The 22,388-nt window shown below is 53.9% G+C and overlaps 2 protein-coding genes and 2 non-coding genes across 9 annotated transcripts in view; all 4 read right to left on the reverse strand.

Moving 5' to 3' along the window:
• PLXDC1 (plexin domain containing 1) overlaps positions 1–9,169 on the reverse strand; it is a 62,809-nt gene extending 53,640 nt beyond the window's left edge. For 2 of the 3 annotated variants that reach the window (XM_045526348.1, XM_045526349.1), the window contains exon 1: positions 8,922–9,086. In XM_045526348.1, coding sequence (XP_045382304.1) covers positions 8,922–8,997 — 76 coding nt within the window. In that variant the 5' untranslated portion in view covers positions 8,998–9,086. Of the gene's footprint in view, positions 1–8,921 lie in introns of all 3 variants that reach the window. The other variant, XM_045526347.1, reaches the window with a different exon arrangement.
• Positions 9,170–10,963: 1,794 nt separating this feature from the next.
• TRNAC-GCA lies at positions 10,964–11,035 on the reverse strand. The gene has a single exon. It is a non-coding gene; the product is annotated as a tRNA-Cys (tRNA).
• A 721-nt stretch (positions 11,036–11,756) lies between these two features.
• TRNAC-GCA lies at positions 11,757–11,828 on the reverse strand. Its single transcript has one exon. It is a non-coding gene; the product is annotated as a tRNA-Cys (tRNA).
• Positions 11,829–12,467: 639 nt separating this feature from the next.
• Positions 12,468–20,470, reverse strand: ARL5C (ADP ribosylation factor like GTPase 5C). Of its 4 annotated transcripts, none has more exons than XM_045526356.1 (7): positions 19,873–20,470; positions 18,631–18,899; positions 17,987–18,047; positions 16,707–16,854; positions 15,916–15,999; positions 15,227–15,378; positions 12,468–13,302 (listed from the first exon to the last, which is right to left on the reverse strand). In XM_045526356.1, exons 2-7 carry the CDS (start codon positions 18,674–18,676, stop codon positions 13,254–13,256), a joined length of 540 nt encoding a protein of 179 aa, XP_045382312.1. In that variant the 5' UTR covers positions 18,677–18,899; positions 19,873–20,470; the 3' UTR covers positions 12,468–13,253. The 4 variants fall into 4 exon arrangements, with proteins under 4 accessions (XP_045382312.1, XP_045382311.1, XP_045382313.1 ...); XM_045526355.1 differs by lacking the exon at positions 19,873–20,470 and adding an exon at positions 19,121–19,669; XM_045526357.1 differs by lacking the exon at positions 19,873–20,470 and having other exon boundaries at positions 15,227–15,336; positions 18,631–19,171.
• Positions 20,471–22,388: the final 1,918 nt, after the last annotated feature.

Genomic DNA, 22,388 nt, shown 5'->3' on the forward strand with positions numbered 1-22,388 from the left:
GAGGCTCCGAGGTTAAAGGGCACACAGCAAGTTAGGGATGGAGGTAAGTTTCAAATCCAGGTTGATCTGCCTCCAAAAGGGTGATTATTCCCAACCTCAGCTGCACACTGGAATCACCCAGGAAGCTTTAAAAATTCCTGATGTCTGGATCCCACCCCAGAGATCTGATAAAATTGTTCTATGGTGTGGCCTGGGCATTAGGTTTCTTAAAAGATCCCCAGAGGAGATTTTGAGAAGTCCCTGGACTTAAAGAACTCTGCAGACAAGGGTGAAAACCACTGCTCTGGAACCTTCCAAACCAGTTCTTTATTTCTCTGCCAGAAATGGCACATAATCCTGTCTTCCAGGGGATCAGGGAGCCGGGAGCCAGACAGCAGAGTTCTTTTAGTTCAGGGCTTTTTTCATTCTTGGTACTACTGATATTTTGGACTGAATAATTCTTTTTTTTCCAATTTTTTTATTTATTGTGTTAAAATACACATGACATTTAGCATCTTAACCATTTCTAAGTGTTTGGTTCAATGGTATTAAGTACATTGCTAATATCGTGCAACCAGTACCAACATCCATCTCCGTAACTCTTTCCACCTGTAAAACTGAAACTCTGTACCCTTTCAACAACAAATTCCCATTCTCCTCGCCCTTCACCTGTGGCAACCACCATTCTATTTTGTCTCTGTGATTTTGACTACTGTAAGTATCTCAGATAAGTAGACTCATACTGTATTTGTCTTTTTATGATTGGCTTATTTCACTTGGCATAATGAACTCACGGTTCATCCATGTTGTAGCACATGGCAGAACTTACTTCCTTTTTAAGGTCAAATGACATTCCCTGTATGTATATATCACATTTTGCTTACCCATTCATTAGGCTGCTTCCATGTTTTAGCTATTGTGAACAATGCTGATACGGACGTGCATATACAAATATCACTTTGAGACTCTGCTTTCACTTCTTTGGGGTATACACCCAGAAGTGGAATTGCTGGATCATGTGGTAATTCTATTTCTAATTTTTTCAGGAACCATCATATTGTTTTTCATACGCAATGGCTGTACCATTTACATTGTCACCAACATTGCACAGGGGTTCTAATCTTTCCACATTCTCACCAATGCTTCTTATTTTCTGTTGTTGTTTTTTTTTAATAGTAGCCATCCTAACGGGTATGAGGTAGTATCTCATTATAGTTTTTGTTTGTGTGTTTTTGGTTTTTTTTTACACAGAGTCTCACTTTGTTGCTCAGGCTAGAGTGCAGTGGCGTCATCACAGCTCACTGCAACCTCAAACTCCTGGGCTCAAGCGATCCTCCCGCCTCGGCATCCCAAAGTGCTAGAATTCCAGGTGTGACCCACTGCGCCCGGCCTAATTACAGTTCTGATTGGCATTTCCCTAATGATTAGTGATGTTGAGCATCTTTTCAGGTGCTTGTTAGCCATTTGTATATCTTCTTTGGAGCAATATCTATTTAAGTCTTTTGCCCATTTTTAAATTGGGTTGTTGGTTGGACTGGATAATTCTTTCTTGGGGACAGGGGGCCTGTCCGGTGCATTATAAGATGTTTAGCAGCATCCTTGGCCTCTACCCACTAGATGCCAATAGCACCTCTCCCTCCACCGCTGCCACCCCAGGTTGTGACAGCCAGAAATGTCTCCAAACATTGCCAGTTATCCCATGAGGAAAAAAATCACCCCTCCCCTGCCCCACGGAGAACCACCGTTTTAGTCCTATCACTACCTAGAAACCTTCTAGGATGGCAAATCGGTTTCATCTCAAATGCCATCTCCAATCGATTAGTGACAGCCAGTGGCACTCTAATTGAGAATTCTGAGGCTCCACTTGTGTTTAGCAAGACAGACTGTCAAGATCAATTAGCAATGTCTGCCACGGGCATAGGATTGGAAAGTGGCCACACACAGGCCATTTAGCAGCTGTTCCTAGTCTCCATGTTCTCTCCAGTTCTCCTGAGGTTGTTAAGTTAACCCTAGATGACACAAAACCACCCTTTTCCATTTCCGAGAGATCTGTGCCCCCAAGGCTGTGCCTCACATTGTCGTTCCATTTGTCATACCTACTATGGACGTTTATGTGGGACACAGACCATCAGACGAGTGGCTCTGATATTCCCCACCTGTGACCTTCATCAATTTCAGGCCCACCCTGTGTCAAATGCCCTTTTCTACCTCTGTCCCCACCCCACTCCCCAGAGCTCCGGCATGTCGCTTTCTGTCCCAAAGCACCCACTGGTGTCACTCTGTGCCTGTTTCTTTGGGAAACTCAGGTTCCCCCAGGACTCTCTCCACCGTCTTCAAAGTTAGAGTGCCTAGCAAACAGCAGGTACTCAATCACTGCATGATTGAGGACACAACATTGAGGATAACTCTTAGGAGTCAGCAAGGACAGAGGTTGAGGCAAGGCTTGGCCAGGACCAGGCCTGGGGCCGAGGCCAGGACTCTGCTGTGGGGCTCTGGTTTGTCATTAGATATTTTATCCAATTAAGTCATTCTTGGCCGCTGGTGCCTACTGGACCCTTGCCGGCCCCCCTCACTTCCCTGCCCCTAATCACAACCAGATGCTCCGGAGAGCACGGGCAGCAGGGCAGTCCCCAGACCCCTTCCCCACGATGCCCACTGGCTGCCCACAGACGGACATGAGTCAGTGCCGAGGCGGCAGCTTGCTCATGGCCCAGGCCCAAGCCAGGGCTGTCCTGCCCCTCTCGCTCGGGTGGGGCCCACAGCTCCTCAGAAGGCAGAACTGTCTGTGCTGGGCTGCTCTGCCCCGCTCCCTGGGTCCTCTGCAAGCAGCCCCGGGGCCTAGGCAGGAGCCAGCACAGGAAAGGAGCGTGCACTGAACAAGTGGAGCAGCTCAGCCGGTCCCAGAGGGACCGTGCAGCTCTGCGGGCTTTGTGAGCCTGGAACTGAGAAGGAGGGGGCTGGAGGGACGGTGGGGCCCTGAGGCGGGGAGGGAGGGCCCAGCTGTGGGCACACAGAGGGGAGACACCTGGGCTTCCCTCTCCACCCAGCCCTGGCGCCCACAAGCTGTGGGACGTCAGTCCCATCCGTTTAACTCTCCATGCCTCGGCATCCTCACTGCTAAATGGGGACAGCAATCGTGCCTGTGGCGCAGGGTGCCACGAGGAGCAAGTGAGAGACACAAATGAGGCTTTACAGATAGGGGGGCCAGAGGCAGAGACAGTCTGTGAAAGAGGGCACCTCGTGGGGTAGAGAGGGAGGCTGTCGAGGAACCCTGCCCTACCCTGGCCTAGCCCTGAATCCAACCCTCCCAACCCATCCGCAGCTGTCTCCCGCCACCCTGCCCCCTCCCAGCCGGCTGGGACAGGACATCACCCCTCAACTCAGGAAAGGAGCCAACACAGCTGGTTGCTCACGTGCCTGGGTAGGGGCCCACGTGCCTGTGCACACCCCCACGGGGACTTGCCGGAAAGCCTTGGGCTCCCCCTGTGTGCTCACACGCGTTACACACCTACCCACCCAACCCTCGGTCACGCCTTGCCCCTCCGTCTGCCTTCCGTTAGAGAACTTCATCTTCCCGGCACCCGTTCCAGGGCTATGCACGTGAGAGAGCGCACCCACATGTGTTGGCCAGAAGCTCCCAGGGTGGCTCATGCCTGCAATCCTAGCACTCCCGGAGGCAGAGACAGGAGGATCACTTGAGGGCAGGAGTTGGAGACCAGCCTGAACAAGAGCAGAATGAGACCCCATCTCTACTAAACATAGAAAAGTTAGCTGGGCGTGGTGTCATGTGCCTGTTGTTTCAGCTACTCAGGAGGCTGAGGCAGGAGGATGGCTTGGGCCCAGAAGTTTGAGGTTGCTGTGAGCTAGGCTCATGACACAGCACTCTAGCCCAGGTGACAGAGCAAGACTCTGTCTCAAAAAAAGAAAAAAAAGCTTCCAGAACACAAGCTGTTCATTCATGTATTCATTCATTCATGGCCCCGAGTAGCATGCAGTCCAGTGGGATGTAAGAATAATAGTAGTAGTAATAAAAATGACAGCTAACTTTCAAGGATGCGACTCTATGCTGGCACTATTCAAGAGCTTTAGATGCATTAACTCATTTAATCCCCACAGTAACCCTGTAAGATAGGTACTAGTTTTAGGTCTATTTTACAAATGAGGAAAATGGGGCACAAAGACATTAAGGAAACTTCCAGGCTCACAGAACTAGTCCGTGGCAGGATTTGAACTCAGGCAGGCTGGCTCCAGAGTCTGCTGAGAACCATAGAAGTGACCAACAACCCCCAGCTGTATCTCAAGGTTCGGGAGCAGCCCCAGGGCAGGACTGGCATGTGGGCTGGGTTGCTGAAGGACTCTGCTCTGGACACAATCGGGCCTGAACCTGGGAGCTGCCCTGGGAGACTGTGACCCCTCACCTGGCACTGCCCTGCTCCAGGCTCAGGAGGCCAGGCTGTGCCACCCCAGAGCCTGGGCCAAACCACTCTTGTCCCAAATCCCACGGTTGCCATTGCAGCCCCACAGCCAGCACACAGTCCAGGCCACCACAGCCTCTCTCCTGGCAGTTACTGCAGCCTCTCCCTTTAATGCCCTAGAGCTAGTCGCCCACACTCTAGCTAGAACAAGCCATCTGGAGGACAAACTTGATTCTATCTCATGCTTCCCGCTCACCACTTCCCTTCAGCTGATTCGAGGCCCTTCATGGCTGGGTCCCTGCTCACTCCTCCAGCCTCCGGTCTCCTTATAGTCCTCTCCATACCCAGCCCTGCTATCTCTAGCCATGAGGCTTCACACACGGCAGATTTCTCGGCCAGGACCATTCTGCTCCATAAATAAACCTTTCTCCTGATGAGTTCTTGCTCATCCTTCACATCTCCCAAATGCCACTTCTTCCCAGAGCCCCCTCTTACACCTCTCTCACTCACCCCAAAGGCTAGATGCACTATCCCAGCTCAGATCCCAGCAGGTTGCCACCTGACAGAGCAAACACTCAGTAAGCACACATGGATGATAGAAGGGAGGGGAGGGGAGGGGAGGGGAGGGGAGGGAGGCAAGCATCTTTAAATAAATGCCCTGAGGACCTGAGATACACAGGACTGGAAACATTTATTTTAATATCACAGCAATAAAAGAGCACAGGTTTGGAATCAGACAACCTTGAGGTTAAACCCTGAATCTGCCACTTACTGACTGTGACACTGGGCAAATTCCGTAATCTCTCTCAGCCTCAGTTTCCTCATCTGTAAAATGGGGATGTTAAAACCTATACTTGGTAGATGGTTTTGAGTCTTTAACAAAATAATGTACACGAAGCACCCAGAAAAGTTCTCCTGCCCTCCTTGGATCTCACAGGAGGACTCACTCTCCAGGGAGCCTGGGGAAGTTTCCAGACTCTGAGCTGAAATCCTACCTCCTAGTCACAAAGCTCCCAACTGTACTGTCTCCCCCTCCCTCTGGCAGGCAGGGACCCACTGAGGACCCTCACCTGGGGAGGGGGAAGAAGGCACAAGGAAGTGGCAGAGAGGACCACTAGGTAGCAGAAGAGGGAAGGGAAGAGGGGAGAGGAAGGCAGAGAGGGAGGAGGGGAAGAAGAGCTCAGTGACTCCGGGGTCTGTGACTACCTCTGATTCACTTGCTCACTCGCTTGTTCACTACATATTTACTGAGACCCTACTGTGTGCCAGGCACTGTGCTGGGTACTAGGGAATTGAACAGGCTGACACAATCCCTGTGCCCAGGAAGATTCTAGTCTTCTTCTCAGAGACACATACAAAATGAAGAATGTGGCAGGTAGGGCAATGTGACATAGTGGTGAGTGCTATGAAGAAAATCAGGCCCGGTGTGGTGGCTCACACCTGTAATCCTAGCACTCTGGGAGGCCGAGGCGGGTGGATCATTTGAGCTCAGGAGTTCGAGACCAGCCTGTGCAAGAGCGAGACCCCGTCTCTACTAAAAAAACAGAAAGAAATTAGCTGGACAACTAAGAATATATAGAAAAAATTAGCCGGGCATGGTGGCACATGCCTGTAGTCCCAGCTACTCGGGAGGCTGAGGCAGGAGGATCACTTGAGCCCAGGAGTTTGAGGTTGCTGTGAGCTAGGCTGACGCCACGGCACTCTAGCCCAGGCAACAGAGCGAGACTCTGTCTCAAAAAAAAAAAAAAAGAAACAAAATCAGACAGACGGCAGGGAAGGGGGTCGTTGCTACTCTGGACAGAGCCACCAGGGTGGGCCTCTCTGAGAAGGTGGCCCTTGAGCCCACTGAGACCTGGATGAGAAGACAGTTACCTGTCGATCTGGAGTGGGTTAAGGGGCAGACCTGGGGACAGAGAGAGAAGACGTGCAGGGTGGCAGGAGGGGCTATCTGATAGCCACCGCAGGAAGTTTGAATTTTAGCCTCAGTTTGTCAGAAGTCCCTGGTGGGCGAGAAGGAAGCTAGAAGCAGAATCATGGCTCAAAAGGGCCCTAGAGACAATCTGGTCTGCCCCCTGCCCCATTTTGTAGAAGGGGAAACCAAGGCTCAGAGAAAGGGGCAAGTTGTCAGGGTCACCAGGGTTGGTACAGGACCTGGCCTCCCGCAGGACAGAACATCACCTCCAGCTGCCTCCTCCTCCTGTTGGCTGTGGGTCTCTGGTTCCACCTGCACAGGACCTTCGGTGGCCCCTGCTGTGCACCCCAAGGCCGTGTTCCTGTCTGTCTGCCTGGTCTCCCTGCCGCCTGACTCTATTTTCTGGACACTCATCTCCCTGCTGCTCCTGTTCTTATGATGGATGAAGTTTCAAGGCTCCACCAAACTAGCCCATCCATCACGAGGGAGGAGAGAGCTCAGCTTCTTCCTTGCCCTGCCAGCCCAGACAACCCAGAGCCTTGGGCTGGATGCCAGCACTCCTTCAGGTCCTGCTCCTGGCCGCCCTTTCGCTGGTCACAGGGCACCACTGTCAATCAAAGCCAGGTCACCCCCCTTACCAACCCTCCCCCAGAATGTCCCGCTCCTACAACTGTTCCCCCCAGGAGATACCCCCTGCCTGCACACAGACTCTCCCTCAAATCCAGCCTGGCCTATGAGAAGAGCACTGGACTGGGAGTCAACAGCTGCCCCCTCTGACTTCTCACAGCTTCCTTAAATCTAACCTCAGTCTCTCCTGCTGCAGAGAAAAGTCCATTTCTCCTGGCTGAATCTCTGCCAAGGAGACAGGGTGCCCTCTACTTAGAGAAGCGATTCAAGCCTCTGCCTTTCCCCCTCTTCCTGGCCTCCCCAACCGTCTACTAACCCAACCCGACTCTGAAGAGACAGCCCTCAGCCAGGCCCGGGTCTGGCCACCGTCCTCCAGCCCATCCTTGTTACCCCCCAATTCCCCTTCCCCGACCCTCTCCATGGTTCTCCAACCCAGTCAGAGGTTCAGATCCCTCCCTCATCAACCCAGTTACACCCCAAGTTCAGAAGATCACACCAGGTTGGGGCTGCAAAGGACCTCAGAAATTAACCTGTCCAACTCCTTCCTGTTAACATTGATTTTTCAAAATTATCAGTTACCCATACATATCATAATAAATCTGAAAAGGAAAGACAATCATAAAAGAGAAAAAAAGATCCCTCATAATCCCACAACCAAGAGTCAAAGATTTTGCCAACAGTCTCACTTTATAAGTGCAAAAACAGGCCCAGAGAGGGAAAGTAACTTGCCCGAAGTCACACAGCAAGTGAGATGTCGGGACTAGAAGCCAAGTCTCTGGCCACCCTCTGTGTGGTCTCCCTGAAAACTGGCGGTTCTGCACCAGCTGGCTCTTGACACATCAGCTCCCGCTGCTCTCTGCCCACACCTCCACCATCAGCACCCTTCCCCTCCCACCCCACCCCCACCCTTCCTCTCAGCAGGCCTGCCTCAGCGGCATGCAGTGACCATTACAGTCAAGAACACTGTCACTGATGCTGTGCCTGAGACACAGCAGCTCAACCACAGCATCCTCCTCCACAACCCTCCATCCCATGTGAGGGGCACCTGTGCCAGTGAGGCATAGATCTCTATCTTCGTAATTATCTCTGTCGAGGGGTTTGGCTGCAAATCACCTAATTCCCCAACCCCAGAGAAAGTCTGGGTGCATAAGGAGAGCGGAGAACTTAGATTATGTGTCAAAAATGGTCCTCCTTTTATAACATCAGGGATTCCAGGTAGATCTCAAAAAGGATTTCCAAGTGGAAGAGATGATTTTGGAGAACTGATATAGGGGGAAGAGAAATGTGCAGGATGGGACCCCGCCACCCATCTAGAGCCAGAGCGGCTGAAGGCCAAAGGCCAACAGGACAGAACAGAGCAGGAGTGACAGGGGTATCCTTGAGGCTGGGGTATAGGGGAGGAGAGAAGTGCTTCTTCCTGGGCCCACTCCTCTCTACTGGTGCCAGATAGGTACGGGAAGGCGAGTTATATGGCTACTGCCCTTGCCCGGGAGAGATGCCCCCTGGCTGCTCCCACCAAGCCCCCAAAGTCGACTCAGAACCAGTCTGGGTTAGCTGGGGGGGCGGGGTGCAGGAAAAAAGAAGGTACAGCTGGGGCAGCAGCTTCGCCAGGCTCCCCATCTCATCAGAATCCAGCCTTGCCTGGGGTGACCGGGGGTCCCTATGACTCTCCCACTGTCCCCTTTGGGACCAGAGCCCCCTGCCTCATAGAGCCACCTCTTCCGGGGTTCCTCCACTGTCCTTCCAGGAGGAAAGGAGAGGTGTGTACATCGGTATCTAAAGCCACCATCCTCCCTCTACACCCTACGCGTTTGGGAAAGTGGGGTCCCTGTCAGCCTGCCCACAGCCCACAGAGCTCCTGGCCTCCCGCGGACAATACCCGCCTCGCGGACAGCGCCCGCCTGTCCGTACCTGCCCACGCCCGCACCTGCCTGCCCGCCCTCCCCGCACCCGGCCCCCCACCCCGGGCCAACTCCGGCCAGTCCTACCTGCTCCGGGCTGGGGGCTCAGCGCCCGGGCAGCCTCCCTGAGCACCAGCACAAGGAGCCAGAGCTCGGCCCGCATGGTGGGTGCCAGGACCCGTCCCGGCCGCTCGCTGCCCCGGCCTGGCGAGGGAGGGGCCCGGCTCCCGCCGCGCGGTCCCGGGTCCCGGAGGGGCGGGCGGCGAGCAGGCGGCGGAGCGCCGGCGGGGCGGGAGCGCGGGCGGGCGGGCGGCTGCGGCCTCCCGGAGCCGGGAGCGGAGGCCGGGGGGCGGGGCGGGGGCGCGGCGCCGCGGGGGCCCCCCCAGCCTTCCCGCGGCTCTTCGGGGCGCTCGCCAGGCAGGAGAGCGGAGGAGGGGGACGGGGCGCGGGACCTTCGGGTTAGGAGAGCGCCTGGAGAGCATCAGCCACCCCCTGCCCCTCCTCCGGACCGGGGAGGGACAGGCGCCCCCTCACCGGGCCCTGGACTCCTGCCATTCCCACCCCCACCCAGCACTCCTCCAGGCTCTGCAACTTTCTGAGCTTTTGCTCTGAGTTCTGCGCGCTTCTGATGCTTTGCCCCCCCATCCCCCCTCCAGGAATCTTGCAGCAAAGACCCCCGGCTTCTCGCCCCAACTGAGGCGTGAATTCCACCCCGTCCCATGGCTGCTCCCCACTTGATCTCTCCACTCCCCCCACCGTGGCCAGCACCAGCAGACGTGGGAGTGGAGGGGACCTGGCTCGCCCCTACTCTGCCATAGCCCGGACCCCCTCCCCACAAGAAGGTAACCGAAGCCATTCTCCTCCCGGGGGACTCCAGGCCTGCGCAGGGCAGGACGCAGTCAATCTTCAAAGCCAACTCCAGAGCAGGGAAACCGCGCACCCCACCTGCCACACCTTACAACAGGCTCTGGGGACAGATCATCTTTTTTTCTTCCAGGACAGAATAAAAATATCCACAATTTGGGAGGTTGAATAGACAGCAGGGAATCAGGTCAGGACACCGAGGTGCCTCTTCCCTTCCCTGACCTACTTCGCGTGACGGCAAGGCGCTGGGGCGCTGTGGGGTGGGAGAGGGGGTGAGGGGGTACCCCGGCTTCCAGGGGCTGGGGCCTAAGGACTGGGAAGTCGCCGAGAGAGAGTGTGAACGCTGAGAACCACTGGGGGGATTCCAAGGAGGGATATGGGTGGGGACAGGAGAAGGTGCTGTGTGGGCTGGAAGAGACGGGTTCCCTGGCACTGAGGTCAAAAAGAGGCCCTAAGAAAGGAAGCAACTAAAGGCTCGCTATTCTCTTGGAATGCCACTTTTTCCTTCCTCAGATCCCAGGGTCGCAGAATCGACCTCTTCCAACCCTAAACCCGCTATCCTCTTACTATGGGACAAAGCAGGGCCTGTCTGTCAGTTCTTCTTGATGTCTAACTTAAATCTCAACTTGGCTAACTCAAACAGGATCACATAAACTGCGGCTTTCAGCTGCGGCTTCTTGCTGCCCTCAAGTGGCCACGTGACGAGCCGCAACGCTGATGTTTTGCGGTTTCCCTCACTTTTCCTGGTCTGGCCAGGCTGTCCCCGACTTCCTACCTTCCAGCTTCGGCCCGGTGTCTTAGTACATTTGCCCACGTGGGCTACCCCGTGGTCTGTCTTATAAAATCTCCTACAAGGGCTCAGGCTGAAACAAAAACTTGGAGATAGTAGAAGCAAATGACGTGTAAATTTTTTTTATTTGTAAGCGTCTAGAACTTGAGCGTGCATTAGAACCACCTGCAAGGCTTATTAAAGCAGATTTCTGGACTCCGCCCCCGAATTTCTAACGCACTGGGTCTGGGATGTGGTTCGAGGAACTGCATTTCTAACACGTACCCAGAAGATGCTGCTGGTCCTGGGACCGCATTTTGAGAGGCACTGGTCTAGAATCCCCAGTTCCTTGCACTCCCTCACCAATCTTCGTCTGCGAAGAAAGATGGTGAAAGAAGTGTTATTGTAAAAGCGAGAGGGGGAAAAAGCAGCTTACCTTTAAACTGACGTTTTAAAAAGGACTTTAAAATTTAAGGGCTCATGGTAAAAGCGTGGCAGGGGGCACCCGGATTTGAACCGGGGACCTCTTGATCTGCAGTCAAATGCTCTACCACTGAGCTATACCCCCTCTGCTGGCCACAGTGCGAAGATAGCTCCTTATGGCCACTTCTGCGCAGGCGCCGTGGCGAACTGTTGAAGTGAAACGTGAGGTTGAACCTCTACAAAAGATAGGGGTAATATAGATCTCAGAAGATTCACTCACTTGGAAACAGGAGTTGCTTCCTGAAGCTCTAAGCTAAAGATTCCTACTGATGGTGCAAGAAAAATATAATCTGGGCTGGGGGTGTGGAAGGGAACGTTTCGAGAGCCTTCGAGATCCCTCACTTGGGGGCCTTCGTGTGGGCTGGGGTCCCGGTCTCCTGCCCTGCTGGAGGCCCCTTCCTGCTTCTCGGCGCCTCTTTCTCTCTCTCAGGTGCTCACGAGGCTTCTCCAGGCCTTTCTTCCCCAGCGCCCTTAGAAACTCAGCTTCGCCCTGCCATGGAAGAGCCGTTGGGGTCACTGGCCAGCCCGACCTGGAGGTGCGCCTGCCTCCGCCCTACTGTTACAAGGAAGGGCATTTTGTACCGCTCTTCAAGGGCCGAGCCGGAGCTCCTCGCCCTCACTCGCACTGCATACCACCCTTGGACGTACATACAGGATGAGCCACTGGAGGGCCCAGGACTCCATCCTCACCCGCCTGCAAAACAGAGAGGGTGGCCGGACCCGAGGATCCATCCCCTTCGGTTTGTAGGAGAACTCCTAAGAGGTGGACTTGGGGACTGCCAAAACATAAAAGGTCGTGCCTGGAGAGGGGGCACCCGGATTTGAACCGGGGACCTCTTGATCTGCAGTCAAATGCTCTACCACTGAGCTATACCCCCTTCACGCACTATCATGTTCATTAGAATAAATTTATGGGAATGAGGGCGTGGTACTATCCGCTTTATCTTTTTGATCTTCAGGCTGTGTCAAGACAACGTAATGGAAAGAACACGAAACACAATGACGATGGCTAAAATTCCAGAGTTCTTCCTCCACCGTCCTACTTCCAGAAAACTACAAGATTAAGGAATCCTGTGCCCAGACTTTCCCCCAGATGTCCGTTGCCTGGCTTGGGAAAGGAAGAGACACGCTGTCCCCAGGACCATCCCAGGTCTTTCAGGATAATAGCACTGTTCCCTGTACACTGATGGGCAGCCTGAGTCTGCACCCTGTCTCCAGCTCTACCTAGATAGGACTCCTGGGCTTTCCCAACCCCCAGGGTCCCTCCTCTGCTTCTCCATGAGTCAGTATCAAACCTCTCCCTCCCCTAGGCCCAGGCAGAGCCAAGAGCTCCCAGTCCTGGCTGGCCAGGTACCCGTGCTCTCCAACTTGAGAGACGGTGGCAGAGCCCAGAGCCAAGAAGCCAGTCCCCCGGCCAGATAGGCCCTAGAGGCAGCCTCCCACCCCATTTCTTTCAAAAAAACCCAAAAGCCAGCTTGAGGAACAGGCAGAAGGGGCAAGCAGAAATTAGAGGTGAGCAGTTTTCAATGGCATTTATTACACCTTTATCAAAATTCTAATACAATAGTTTTTAAACATCGTTACACAAAGACAAACAAAATAAGCAGACCCTATACGATTCTGGGATATTTGGGAGAAATGGGATTCACATTGGCAGGACACTAAAGGGGTACCCTGGAGTGGGTTACAGTTCAAAAGTTCAGAGTCAGCATCTCAGAGGGCATGGCAAGGCGAGGGAGCAGTGGAATCCCTGCAGCGCAATAGAGGTCCCTGTCTGGGATGTCCTGTCCTCCTCCTCCCTCTCCCCTTCCAGGGTTTCGCTCTGCCCTCCTTCCCCTGAGCCCACCCCCTTCACTCTTCTGGGATCTCCTTTGCCCAAAGGGTATGGGACAAAAACTGGCTGAGGGGCCAGAAAGCTGGAGGGGAGGGGAGGAAATAGAGAGCAGTGCCAGGGTCTCTTACTGTGCCCGCGCACACACATTTTTCCTACAGAGAGGTTGGGGGCTGAGCAGAGGAAGAGGGCTCCAGTACAGCCAACAGCTTCCCTGGTGTCTCCAAGAAGGGCATCTGCAGCAGCCATGGCGTGGGGGACAGCTTTTTCTGCTGTCCTGTCTGCAACAACTCAAGGTATGCAGTCCTGCTCCTCAGTGAGGGTTTGGGCAGGCAGTGGCAATATCGCTGTCCGTAGCTGTCCCTGCCCCCACCAGAGAATCACAGAAAAGTAATAAATAGCCACTTGGGTTTCCCACTCACGTTGACCATGCAAAACCCCCGAAGTTTCTGGTTGGCCTCAGGCTGGGACATCAGTTAGCAGTGGCCCGAGATTGCATCCACTGGAGCCCGGCAGGCAGCCTGCAGGGAGGGAGGAACAGGAAGGATCAGTGTATCCCAAAAGGATGATGCCCTTCAAGCCCCCAGCACCTGCCTGGAGCAGATGGAGGGGGTTACCAAAGTTACATCCAATCATTCTCAGCAAAGACAAACTGACATGAGTGTCTGCTATGCAGCAGGTACCGTGTTAGGGGCTGAGGTTACCAGGGAAAAAGTAGACACATCCTCTGCGGCTGACAGTCTAGCAGAAGAGATAGATATTAAATGAATGATCGGACAAATAATTCTATAACTACATACTGTGATAAAGGTTAGGAAGGAGATGTGCAGAGGCCTCTGGATGTCTGAGAGTCAGGGAGGGCTTCCCTGAGGAAGGAACCTAGAGACCCACCATCCTGGATCCCTTAGCAGTGTCTCTGGGTAAGGCTCCAGTGCCCTCCTCCCAACTGCTCCATCACTCAGGGCAGTGCCAGGGTGACTTCAAAGTCCTGGAAAGGGGCTGCCTAAGCAAGTATCCCCTGATTAGATGGTAAGCAACTCCAGAGCAAGGGTGGAGTTTTAGTCATCTATATCATCCCTTGCCCTTGCCTGACACAGTGCATGGCACATGGGGGGGTATGTAGGAAATGCTGGTTGAATTGAACTGACTGTGGGTTGAGGGGAGGAGCCTCCTAAGCCAGGGGGTGGCAAGGACACTGCCAGAAATGTGTGGTCCCTTGGGCTGACTTGCCAAAATTCTCCCCTTCTTCAAAAAGGCATCTGGGTGTCCCGCCTGCCACTATTCCACTTGAGAGGGAAGAGGAAAGGGAATGTTCCAGGCCTGATGTGAGACCCTTTCTATGTGGCCCAGCTCCTTCACATCCTTCAGGTGTTTGCTCAGCATCTACCTTCTTTGAAGACCCTGGCCAGAAACCTTACCTAGAATCCCAACATTTCCTCCACATACTTGCAATCTCCCTTCCTTACTCTTTTCCTCCTTTAGCATTTATCACTTTTTAACTTACATATATTTTTCTGCTTTATTATCCCTCTCTCCCACTGGAAACTAAGCTCCACGAGGGCAGGGATTTTTGTCTGTTTTGTTTGCTGCTGTTTTTCCAATGCCTAGAATAGGACCCAGCACAAAGTAGGTGCTCAGTAAAAATTTGTTGGATTGGCTGGGTGCAGTGGCTCACGCCTGTTATCCTAGCACTCTGGGAGGCTGAGGCAGGAGGATCGCTTGAGACCAGGAGTTCGAGACCAACCTGAGCAAGAGTGAGAAAAATTGGCCAGGTGTGGTGGCTCACTTCTGTAGTCCCAGCTACTCTGGAGGCTAAGGCAGGAGGATTGCTTGAACCCAGGAGGCTGAGGTTGCAGTGAGCTATGATGGCACCATAGCACTCTAGCTGGGGTGACAGAGTAAGACTCTGTCTCAAAAAAAAAAAAAATTTGTTGGATGAATGGTGTTATTTACTCTCTACAGAAACTCTGGGAGGGAGAACGTATAATCACCCTCCTCTTCACGGATAAGGAAACTCAAAGTCACAGAGAGTCAGTGATTTCTGCCTGGACAGCTTGTCCCCTGGGTCTTCCCATGGCTGTCTCCTCTTCATGCAGGTCTCAGCTCAGAAGTCACTTCCTGGGAAAGGCTGTCTGTATTAGCCCTGCCCCCTCCATCACTGTAATCCAATTTCACTTTCTTCATACCCCTTCTCAGTACCTAAAATTATTGTGCCTAGGTGGAAGCACTCTTTCGCCACTAGAATGAGCCCCTTGAGAGCAGGGACAGTGTCTCACTCACCGCTTACCCACAGCGTCTCAACTGTGGGAAGGTGCTCAGCTGACTTGGCCTAGGGCCCAACTGTGAGCCAGGTTCTGACGGGAGGGGGGCAGGAGAAGGGTGCTGATGGCCAGTCGTCCATTGGTTGGGCCAGGCCCTGGAGGTCCAGATGGGGCAGCCACTTACCCTTCCCCGGTGAGGGCACAGCAGCCTTGTATATGCCATGGGTGGTCTTTGATGGCGCTGAGAGTAAGGAATCGGGAGATCTCCACAGTGCTCATGGAGTCCTTCACGTCCTGCTTGTTGGCAAAGATCAGGACTGAAGCATCTCGCAGAGCCTGTGGACAGAGGAGCCCAGGCCAGTGATCCCACCAGGCCCTGCCTCCTTGCCACTGCCCCATGAGTCCTCTTTTGCTCCCTCCCCAGTGTCCCAGCAAGAGAAGCCCATGCCCAGGAGGGGCAGAGATGGGGCCCTGCCCAGCGGTAGCAACCACATGAAATGGCACCAACAGCTCATGGGATGCCTCCCAACCAGCTGATTCATCCTTAGAACAATTCCATGAGGTAGGAATTGATGAATATCCCCATTTTATGCCTGGGGAAACTGAGGATTAGAGAGGTGAAGTGACTTGTTCAGGGTCTCACAATGAATGAGAGATGCGGTCAGGACTTGAACCAGTAACTCTGGCTTCTGTGATCAGTTCTGCTGAGGGCATTGACACCCTTCATCGGGGGTAAACTAGCCCTCCCCATGCTGCTGGGATAGAGGCTCTCAGAGACTGGGGCATCAGGAATGAAGCTCAGAGAGGCTCAGCAATTAGCCTGCGGGCACACAGTTAGTACCGCTGGGCCCTCTCCCAACGGCAGGGGCTTACCTCATGGGCCAGCATCTTGTACAGCTCCTCTCGCGTGGTCAGCAGCCGGTCTCGGTCCGTGCTGTCAATCACAAGGATGATGAACTGGCAGAAGATAGAGCTGTCAGTGGTGGCTTTCTCTTTAGTGAACGTGTTCCCTGCCCACTGTGCTCCCCCAGTAGCCTCTGCACTGGCTGGATGCCAGCCCCAAAGGAAAGAAACTGTGCAGTGTCAAGATCGCACCACCCTGGTCTCATTTTAATTGCCTTTTCTGTCCAGACACGGGAAGTACACAGCAACCCTCTGTGTGTGCTGGAGGCTGTGTGTGTGCCCTTATGCCTCACTACAGCCCTGTGGAATTGGTGCCATTATTGTGCCCATTTTACAAATGAGGAGACTGAGGCTCAGTGAAGTTACCTATCTTGCTCTTGGCTACACAGAGGGTGAGAGGCAGCGCTGGAATTCGAACACTCCAGGAATTAAGCCACTGAATTCTACCTCTGCTGGAGTAAGAAAGTAAGGCCCCCAGAGAAAAAAGCCTACCCCATCCAGTGCATCAAACCGCTGCCTGCAAGCAGACCGGGCTGCCAGGAAGTACTCAAAAAGTTTAACAGGCACTGCACTGTGTTACGTACTCAACACATATGCATTAGCTATTGTTTTATTATTACTTAATTTTCACAACAACTCAGGGAGATCATTATTATGATCTCCATTTCATAGGTAGGGAAACCGAGGCTCTGAGAGGTTAAGTGACTGGCTAATATCACACAGCTGCCTGGGGGCCCCTCTAGCCCTGGTGCCCACCTCACCTCAGTGTTGGAGTAATACGTGTTCCAGGTGGAGCGCAGGGCCTCCTGCCCGCCTATGTCCCACACGAGGAAGTGGGTCTTCTGAAGAACGATCTCCTCCACGTTGCTACCCATGGTGGGACACGTATGGACCACCTCATTCGTCAGGCTGGGGAGGTAGGAGAGGGCACCAAGAGCTCAGCCCAGCCCACTCCCAACTCTGGCCTCCCACCCCTCTACGCCCTAGGCAGGCTGAATCTCAGCCCAGGCTGACCGAGCATCTGCTGGGGGCCAGGTGGTGTGAGACCAAGGCAGAGGTGACACCAAGCCCTGCCCTGGCTTGGACCCCAGAGAGGGAGGACTTCTTAGCACAGTCTCCTTAAACTTTAATATAGAATTGAATCACCTGGGTGTCTGCCCCAGTGCATCTGGGCTGGGGCCTAGGGCTCTGCATTTCTAACAAGCTCTTCCCAGATCATGTTCAGGCTGCTGGTCCCTGAATCACATGTTGAGTAGCAAGGGTTTAAAAAGGTGAGAGAGACACAGTGAGGGCCATCAGAGAGGTGCTTTGTGTTAAGTGACAGAGAAAACACACGTGTTTCTATATATAAATAATGCTTCTGAAAGGTTACCAAGAAGTTACAACAGGAGAAAAACTGGAAGTTAGGGGTGAGAGGGAAACTTGGTTTTCACTGTATATTCTTCTGTTGTTGGGATTTTTCATTTTTAGTTTTTAAAAACCATTTACGTATATTACTTTTTTCAGGGAAAACCTTGTCCTAAGTAAATAAAGTATTTCGGAGGCTCCAAAACGGGAGAGATGCCGTCCAGAGAATGAATATGGGGAGAGCTCAGTAGGTATTTACTTAGCACCACCCACGTGTGCCCAGCTCCGCCAGACCAGGGGCTACCGGGAACTCAGTGGCCTTTGGGGTTGAAGAAGGGGAAGACAGTTAACAGCCAGAGGTCGCAGGAGTGATAACAGAGGGACCTGCGCTAGGGGGAGCGCAGAGCAGGGAGGTGAGAAACCAGAGGCACCTGTGAGCCTGTAACCGGTTTGGCACGGGCACAGCGTAGACGGCAAGAGGCAATGGGAGATGGGGTTGTCCATACCGTGCAGGACTCAAATGTCAGGCCGAGGGACCCCTACACCAGGAAGGTCACACCAGCGTTCCCCCCCTCACTCCTCCCGGCTACAGGGGGGCTTGGGAACCCAGGGAGGAGCTCCAATGATTGGCCCAAATGCCTGTCAGTCTGGTGGGAGGCCCAGCCCTCTCCTGTCCCCACCGAGGGTCACTTACAGCTGGTAGAGAATGGTGGTCTTTCCTGCATTGTCCAGTCCCACGATGATAACTTTGTGCTCTGGAGGCATCGGGAGAAAGGCAGAGTCAGGGCCAAACTTGGTCGCTGACCAAGGGACTGTGCGCCCCAGCAGGCCTCCCAGGAGGGAGGTAAGTGCTTCCCTGCGGGCTGGGGGACGTCTGGCCCCCGCGGTACCACTCCTGCTTCCCACCCGTGCCGGACACCTGCGCCACTCTCGGACAGTGGAAAAGAGAGCGGAGCCCCTACCTGGTCCCACCTCCCTTCACATTTCTAGAAAATTGGTTGTCTGAAAGGTCCAGGCCGCTCTGGGCTTGCCAAGAGAAGGCGTGTGGGGAAAGAGCCCAGCGCCAAGTCACAGTCGCAGGAAACCCGCGGTGGCCCCCCACCCCCGCCGCCAGCGGGGTTTAGAGGGGAGGAGGAGGCTCGCCCGAAGCGCGCGGACCCGGGAGGAGCAGGCGGGGAGGCTGGGGTAGCGGAGACCGGAGACCGCGGAGCAGGCGAGGAGCTCCCGAGCAGGACTCCCGGAGTCCGGGGTCCCTCAGCGCGTCTCACCCCAAATCAGGGGAGCCCCAGGAGAGAGTAGGATCAAAGCAGTCGCCTGGATGCCCTGTGTGCTCCTTACCTTGGTTCCCAAAGATGCCCATCAACTTGGCAATCAGCTGTCCCATGGCACGTCCCGGGCAGGGCAGGTGCAGGACTCAACTCAGCGGCCTCCGGAGCCGGGCGGCCCGGGTGCTCGGAGCCCCGCCCCCGGGGAGGCCGGGCAGGCTTCGTCTACAAGGTCGGGGAAGCCCCTGGTGTCTCCAGTGGGACCTGGGAATCCCCCGGGACGCTGGCCCCTCGCGGCCGCTATGGACATCACCGTGACGAGCTGCCTGACTGTCCGGGACCCTGGAAGCGCAAGGAAAATGGGGTCCCAGACTCCACACCCTTCCCCTGGCCCTGTGAAAACTCCAGAGTTCTCCCCTGGCCCGTGGACTGCTCCGCGACTGCAAATCAAGGAAGACTAAACACAGTGCCCAAAAGCAGATCCCAGCTCCCTCTCCTCCGACTGCCATGTCTAGGGCTCTAGAATGAAGCAAAACACCAGGCGACCCACTTCCTGCACCTACCAGCTGTGTGGGACAGACAGGACTCACTGATCCTCTCTGTGCTGGGAGAATATTCCAACCTTCAACAGATCTCCAGTTGTTTCACTGGAATGGACCTTGTGGGCCCCTCTCAAAGTGATTTCCCCTGGGGGAGGGCAGGGTCTCCCCTCCTTTGCAGGTCCCTCGGTGCTAGGCAACTTCTAGGGATAAATCAAGGCTCCTTCTACCATTCACTGACAAACCTACTGCATCTGAAGACAAGGGTGGAGCATGAAGAGAGACCTCCCAGCCGGAGACCCTATTATAGAGGGGTCCCGAATACTAAGATCCAGCAGAGGAGAACATGGGCTGTCGGAGAAGGGCCAGGAAGGGGGAGGTTCTTGTTGCTGTTTGTGAATTTCTTTCTTTGCTTAAACTGGGAAAAACCAGAAAAAAAGAGAAGTGGGAAAGGCCAGTCAACCTCGGGCTGCAGAGGTTGCTAGAGGGAGACTCCATTCCACACAGCGGAAGCCAGCTCCTTCCACCGCGCTGCACTACCCTCCTACAGCCAGGTTATTGAGCCCTCCACCGAGGTACCGGCCCTTTAACCAGTCTCCCTGCCCCTGCCCCTCCCTTTCCCAGGGCATCGTCCTCACGGCCCTATTAACCTTCCCGAAGCACAGCTCTGGCTCCATTACTCCCCAGCTCATAAACCTTCAATGGTTCCCTACTGCCCACTGGATTCAAATCAGTCTCTTAACCTGACATTCAAGAGCCTCCATGAACAGCCCCACCTGCCTTTGTAGGTGTATCTCCCAGGTTCCGCGTCCATGGTCCTTGTCCATCGGTGCCCAGCTCTTCCTGACTGTGCCTTTGCTTCTGCATTTCCTGCACTTGAGTGCCTGTCACCTTCTCAGAAAGGAGAATGGCTAAGACCCTTTAGCTGCCTTGCCATAAAAACCACCTACTCCCCAAGCCCTGGTTTCATTCTACAGTCACATGGGTCTTCTCCCTAGCCTGGGATTAGACTGCCATGTCTGTTTCCATCAACTGTGAGTCCTAGAGGGCAGGGTTCTTATTTTGTTCACTGCCGCATGCTCCCCACCCCTGCCTGGTCCAGTGCCTGGCACACAGTAGGAATGTGCTGCTATTGGACTGGTGCAGGCAGCCTGAGAAATGGCGCTCAGAGTGTGAATAAAGGAATGTGAGCACAAGTTTAAGAGGATGGAAGAAGGCTGGGAAGTTTGTGGAGAGAAGAGGTAAAACAGCTCGCTATAATCAGATGCTCATGCCACCTAGCTTGGTGCCCAGAGTTAGAAGCATAGAGAATTGACTGCCAGAGCCCATCTGGGGCCAGGGCTGGGGGTGCGGCACAGAGGGCACTGGGGGAAGCAGCGTTGTCTTAAGCATTTTACCATCTGTTTCCTGGTTTAGGGGGAAGGAACCTCTTAGGGCATCCTGCCCCACTACCCTCCACCAATTGCAGAATCGAAAGTGACACTCTGCAAGCTGGGAGCACATGCTGTAAACAGACAAGAAGAGCCTCCTCCACTGTGAGGCCCAGAGCCTGGATCTTAGGGGGCATTTATTTATTTATTCATTCATTTGACAAATATGAGCCAGGAAACACTCCAAGGAGACCAAATAGACCCAGGCGGGGTCTTTATGGAGCTTATGGTCTAGAGGGGGAGACAACCCAAACACGCACACACATACACACACACCCCCTCTGGGAGACAGCAGCTGGGAAGGACTGATTCAGAAGGGAGGTAAGGCACACTTGTCGGAGGAAGTGATTATTGGAGCTAAGACTTTTGTCTAGGATACAGGACTGGGACACCTGGCCCGTGGTGGCCCCAGCTCAGCTCACTTTGTTTTATTTTATTTTATTTTTTGAGACAAGAGTCTTGCTCTGTTGCCTGGGCTACAGTGCCGTGGCATCAGCCTAGCTCACAGCAACCTCAAACTCCTGGGTTCAAGCAATCCTACTGCCTCAGCCTCCCGAGTAGCTGGGACTACAGGCATGCGCCACCATGCCCGGCTTAGAAAAAAATTTTTTCTATATATTTGCAGTTGTCTGACTAATTTCTTTCTATTATTTAGTAAAGAGGGGGTCTCACTCTTGCTCAGGCTGGTCTCGAACTCCTGACCTCAAGCAATCCTCCCACCTTGGCCTCCCAGAGTGCTAGGATTACAGGTGTGAACCACCTTGCCCGGCCCAGCTCACTTTATTTTAGAACAGGGGAATTCTAGGACCTGAGGCCTCAGCTCACTCGGGGACAAAAAAATGCACTGCAAAGACAGACTTGGCTAGTCAGGGAAGGAGGTCAAGGGTATCAGGTAGGAGGGGTCCCCAGCACCTCACTTCCTGAGTCACTGAGGTGGCTGTGGTAGCAGGGCCAGCCTCTCTGGGTCTGATTTCAGCTGACTTTGTGGTTCTTAAAATCTTCACGTTTACAGCCACCAACTTGCTGATGTGCAGCCAGAGTTAGCTGAGGGCTTGCGGTTACCAAGAAACAAGAATCTCCTTCCATATCCCAGTATCTCTAAGCCAGCTAGAAAGGCCCCTGCCTGCAAGTTCTGGGCAAATGCAATTTCAGGTAGAAGACACATGGGAAGGAAACAAAATATTCAGACACCTGCTTCCTCCTCCCCTCCCCCCTACCCCCTACCCCCTACCCTTGCAGAAGCTGATGCATCCTGGGATAGATGAATTAGCACTGAACTTGGGGGTCACAGGCACCACAGTACTTGAAATTCATATATCTGAGTTCATGTCCTTGCTCCATGGCTGTGTAACTGTGGACAAGTAGCTTACGCTCTCTGAGCTTTGTCTGTAAACTGGAATTAATAATCCATGCCCTTGATTAAGAATATCAGACTCCACCCAGACGTTTCTGCGGAGCTCCAGACCAGCTCCAGTCTTGTGCTCGTCTCCTCCTGAATGTCCCACAGGCACCTAAACCCACCTTGTCCGAAGCTGGACTTATTTCTGCCTCTAACCTAGTTTTTCATCTGCTTCCTATGAGAAGACCACCACCCGCAGTCACCCCAGGCACCTCCCTCTCTCTCACTGGCCACCTCCAATCGCTCTCCAAGAGCTCACGATTGTAACTGCTAAATGTCCCTGGCTGTCATCGCCTCCCTTCCCATCCCACTGCTGTGGCCTAAGGCAAACCCTCCTTTCTCACCTGGAGTGTCACAACTGTTTGCAGCCTAAGCTCTCCCAGCTATGCTCCAAACTACAACCAAGGCAATCTTGCCATCGCTGCTTACGATCCTTCAATTTCTGCACACCGGCTTAGGACAA

Source organism: Lemur catta, chromosome 15, assembly GCF_020740605.2.
Source record: "Lemur catta isolate mLemCat1 chromosome 15, mLemCat1.pri, whole genome shotgun sequence".
Taxonomy (NCBI): Eukaryota; Metazoa; Chordata; class Mammalia; order Primates; family Lemuridae; genus Lemur; species Lemur catta.

What these genes read in the sequence shown, in the direction of transcription:
- ARL5C (XM_045526356.1), bottom strand. Translation starts at nt 18,676, where the DNA reads ATGGGACAGCTGATTGCCAAGTTGATGGGCATCTTTGGGAACCAAG. An exon ending in GGGCATCTTTGGGAACCAAG is followed by an intron (nt 18,048 to 18,630) that starts GTAAGGAGCACA and finishes CGATGCCTCCAG; the next exon opens with AGCACAAAGTTATCATCGTG. An exon ending in ACAAGATGCTGGCCCATGAG is followed by an intron (nt 15,379 to 15,915) that starts GTAAGCCCCTGC and finishes CTCTGTCCACAG; the next exon opens with GCTCTGCGAGATGCTTCAGT.